This window comes from Camelina sativa, chromosome 13 (genome assembly GCF_000633955.1).
Source record: "Camelina sativa cultivar DH55 chromosome 13, Cs, whole genome shotgun sequence".
Classification (NCBI taxonomy): Eukaryota; Viridiplantae; Streptophyta; class Magnoliopsida; order Brassicales; family Brassicaceae; genus Camelina; species Camelina sativa.
This window is the reverse complement of record NC_025697.1, coordinates 20,335,657-20,340,289: the sequence shown is the minus strand read 5'-3', so window position 1 is coordinate 20,340,289 and position 4,633 is coordinate 20,335,657. Positions and strand designations below refer to the sequence as shown.

The following is a 4,633-nucleotide window of genomic DNA, read 5'->3' as shown; positions in this document are numbered from 1 at the left end:
TGTTCGTTTTTAAGTCTCTGGAGTAGCGACAGCTACATAATAATAGACACAAACAGAATCATAAAATCAAAGACTAATATGATGCACCATGACCCAAGTCTTATTCTAATACCTTATTTCCACAATGTCATGGTTGTAGGGTATAGAACAAAAGTAAAATGCAACCTTCAGTTTAAACACCATTAGTTCAGTAATGCGATATATAATTTGCTAATCCCATTTTTATTTTGAATCGGGTAAAAGTTATAGAAATTTTCATATCATTAAAGATTTATATTAATACTAAGATTAAAATTAAGACCCTCATTTATCAATTGTTTTCCCACTGGAGTCCATTTATATAATTATTAATCTCCAATATATATCATCACAATACTAGAATATAGAAAAACAATTAATTAATTTTATATTTAGTAACGAACCAAGCCCATTCAATTCCCATGGGAGCTTCTCATATATAGATGGAACACGAAATTTTGCAAAATCCAAATTGAAATATATAATCTTCGTCCGTTGTTCCATAAATTCCAAAAACATAAATTAACCGACCAATTGACCCAAATCCAAAAACCACCGCATTATGCTTAAGGTTTTTGCATTGTCTTGCCCACTAATTTTCTCCAATTTTAAAAATAATAATGACTTCATCGATACTCAACGAGAACATACAATGGCTTTCCTTCTAATCTCTCCCTCCCCTGCAAATTTTTAAATATTGCACACAAAGAAAAATATATAAACCTCCACGTACTTAATTATATTACTATGAAAGTAACCCGGAAAATAAAATTCATGAACGTTAACTTACATTTAATTCGGGTAACTCGATAACGCATGCACATTCAACGACCTCTGCTCCAACTCTTCCTAATACAGTAAATATATATTCATCAAGATTAGTGAAAAAATGTTTCAAGTTTATAATTGAATCTAGTAGGTCTAAGAGTAGGAACACCATTGAAAACTTTAATTCGAGGAATTCCAAATAAATCAATGTCAGTATAATGGTAAGCGTTTTCGTATTTTAAAGAAGTGGCAAATGATTTGCAAGTTATATTCTTGAAAATTTGAGAAATTGTAATTTACTGAGCAAATTCATGGCAGCACAGAGAGTCCCGCCCGTAGCAATAAGATCATCTACGACCAATGCTCTATCACCGGAATCTACAGCTTCGACGTGCATTTCCAACCGGTCACTTCCATACTCCAACTCATACTCTTCGAATATTATTTCGCCTGATTTTGAATAATATAAAGCTAATTTCTGTTTTATTGTTTGGCCTTTAACAATAATAAAAATAAAGAATATTGTTGATAAAAGTTTGGTATAGTGTTTAACCGGGCAATTTCTTGGGTTTACGAAGAGGAACGAATTTTGCTCCAATGGCTAATGCGATGGGTGCACCAAAAATGAAACCGCGAGCCTCTATACCTTAAAAAAAAAATCGACTACCACATTTTAACTGTCAATTGTATATATAGTGGTACTGTGTATTCTGTGGTAGCTAGGGTCAATACGAATAGGACACTACACACGACGTGCATGCGAGAGACACCCAAGAGAAACCCTATTTCTCCTACTGTTAAATAAAGATTCCTTGAAAACATTCTTGTAAAGGAAGAGACAAAGTCAAGAGTATTGACTTTAACAAAAGAGAAAATGAAAAAGAAAAAAAAAAAAAACCCCGAAGACTTACTCTTTTGTCCGTAGAACAAACGCAAGAGACATATTCTAGAGCACAGGGCAAGTTAACGATTCAAAGGACCAAGTTTACATATGGTTTTGAACTTCTAATATATAAATTCTTATTTATTTTTACGTGTATATCTCAGTATGAGTACAATGATATCAAATTCCTTTAGCACGTGCAATTTATATGCATTTGAATAGGGTCCGAATATATCATACAGTTTTCATACTTTTTATAGTATTTATAAATTGGGGTCCAATGATTAAGAAAAATATTATATCAGATATATGTTTGATTAAAAAAAATCACAGTCTTCGTATACTTTGAAACGACCATATATTGTAACAGAAAAACATTAGAAATTACAGTTATATAATAGATCTACATGTTACATGTTGGTGGTTTATAATTAAATTGCAATGACCCTTAAGTCTACTGTAATGTATGCTCACAATTTCTAACCGAAATCGGGTGTTTTGTTTTATAACTCAAAATGGTGTTAAGATGCTTCTAGTTTAGCATTTGCACTACAGCTTATGTCTAATGCACCCAAACATATTAAAAATCATTTGAAAAAAAACAAAAAACAAACTGTATTGAGAAAGAAAATAATGATGTTACTATCACCCAACATAGATATAAAGAGAGCCGTTGAATAACAATGATGAGAGGAAAAATAGAACTAAACTTTATTTAGGGGCCAACCCTTTTAAAAAGGTGGCATCCATAAATCAACCACCCATTTATCCAAACCAGATTCCACCACTTACACTTTAAGAATGTCTAATCAGATTATTTTCGTTTTATGTTTCAGTTTTTTTTTCAGTATATGAAATACAAAAATCAAGTTGAAGTTGCATTTCACTTGGTGTCTTATTTTTAGTTTTGGAAATTCGAATAATAAAAAATAGCGCTTTTCGCATTTCGTCTTTTTTATGTTAAAGTTTCATCTCGGTTTGGTTAAGGTAAAACCTTGAATATGATACACTTGTAGCAAACATTCATACCACTATGGCACAATTGTCATATTATGAATCATGATTCCTAAACAACACAGATCAACTTCATCCAATTTTTATATTATCTTCTTCAACTAAATGCATCAAGATAATTATATATTATATTTTTTGCCAACACGAGGTTTATATATTAATGAAAATTAGATAAAGCAAAGAATAAAATTACGACAAAAAAATAAATTACTTATGTTTTGACTTTATATCTATAGTACCTGCAACCACCGAGATGTTCATGTGTCGATACCTCTCAACAAACAAATCAATAGTGTCTTTAAAAGCTTTAGGATCCAGCAGCAGTGTTGTTATGTCTTGGAACATTATTCCTGCAATTTTCACATTATTATTCTTAAATAATCTAAACCCACTTCCAATCAAGAAGCAGTACTTGCATTGTATTCATAACTGCCCAAGTCGTGTAAGAAATTTTTGACCGTGATGACAACAATGTTACAATTTTTCTCAGTAACCAAAAAAAAAAAACAGAGACCTTAAAAGAAACATCTAATTATTAAATATAAAACTGAGGAAGAAAATAAAACTAACCTTTCTTGGGAAAATCTGGAACGACACGGATCTTAGTTTTGATGCCATCGATACGAGGATCCTTGACTTCGTTCTCAGACATTTTCTACAGACTCAACGAACCCAAAAAGGAAATGTTTGAATCAAATAGGAATTGATAAAAAGAGTACAGAGAGGGAGAGAGAGTTCATGGAGAGAATGAAAGAGAAGGCATCCATACGAGTTTACTTATAAAGAGAATATTTTTGTAATATTATTTTATTTCCAAGTGTTTTTTAACCATTTTTTTGTCTGTCAAAACGATATCATACTTATTTTAATTATAATTTTTTTCCAAATATTCACGACACTATGTCAATTAAAGTATATTTCTTTTTCAGAATATTATTTTATATGAAAACTATTACCATTATACGTATTAGACTGTTTGAACTGCAGGGTCCTGTTGCCTAATAATACGCACTATAAGATTGTTCTATCAATATATATGGATCGAAGAAGCAAATATCTCGTCAAGACAATTGAGGAATGAAATTTTGAAGTTTTTTGTAAAGATATGACAGTGATTTAGGAAAATTTGACACCAAGATTTCTTTTCTCGGCAAAACCCTTGGTGCAAGATTTTACTAGTTCGGGATGAATACAAACGTCCTCTCTCTATAACCAAAAAAATCTTGTGGAGATGATGAATGTAGTCTCTTAATTGTATTAAAAGCAAAACATAATTAACCAAGTTTAACAACGTAACAATTTCTAACGAGTATTGTACTGAATACAAACAAAACTCATTTTTTAACTAAAACATAAGGCTAGTTTTGAATCTAAATAACATTGTAATAAAACAATACTCGGCTATCTGCATTTGACTGAAATCAAATCTAATTTCGTCACTAGCTCATTCAGTTTTTCTAATTTTCTCAAACTATATAAAAAAAAGTATCTTAAAATTCTAGGTGAAAAATGATGTGTGCAGTGATGTCAAAAAATAATGATGCAATTGAGCGAACTCGCTTGTTTCAGGACACTGCTTTTAACCATTTTTTATTATGGCTCTTTAATTTTAGGGGTTATGAAACAGTGATTAGAAAAAAAAACTGTAAAAAGATTTTCTCACGACGTATGAGTACAAATGGTCTATTGCATCATCTTATCTTCTACATTATGCGACGACATTGAACTCTCCGTTCTTTTTTTCCTGGAAACATAAACGTGCCGACAAAAAAGAAATCATGATATAGCGTGATCATTTTTAGAGTTTTCTCTAATGCTGTTTTGTTTGAATGGGAATAATCAAAATATCCCAACTTGTAGAAGGAGATAAAATGTAGCTGACCGGTTTATATATATATTTCTGAAATATTCTAGTTTTATTTTTTTCACTTTTGGTATGCACTTTCTTAA

The 4,633-nt window shown here is 30.9% G+C and overlaps 1 protein-coding gene across 1 annotated transcript; it reads right to left on the bottom strand.

Annotated features, from left to right (window-relative positions):
- On the bottom strand, positions 607–3,629 carry LOC104737252 (adenine phosphoribosyltransferase 4). The gene is made up of 6 exons (XM_010457384.2): positions 3,254–3,629; positions 2,923–3,033; positions 1,340–1,432; positions 1,087–1,236; positions 809–867; positions 607–698 (listed from the first exon to the last, which is right to left on the bottom strand). The coding sequence occupies exons 1-6, from the start codon at positions 3,333–3,335 to the stop codon at positions 645–647; spliced, it is 549 nt and encodes a 182-aa protein (XP_010455686.1). The 5' UTR covers positions 3,336–3,629; the 3' UTR covers positions 607–644.

What these genes read in the sequence shown, in the direction of transcription:
- LOC104737252 (XM_010457384.2), bottom strand. Translation starts at nt 3,335, where the DNA reads ATGTCTGAGAACGAAGTCAAGGATCCTCGTATCGATGGCATCAAAACT. An exon ending in TCCAGATTTTCCCAAGAAAG is followed by an intron (nt 3,034 to 3,253) that starts GTTAGTTTTATT and finishes TGAAAATTGCAG; the next exon opens with GAATAATGTTCCAAGACATA. An exon ending in TCGAGTTACCCGAATTAAAT is followed by an intron (nt 699 to 808) that starts GTAAGTTAACGT and finishes AAAAATTTGCAG; the next exon opens with GGGAGGGAGAGATTAGAAGG.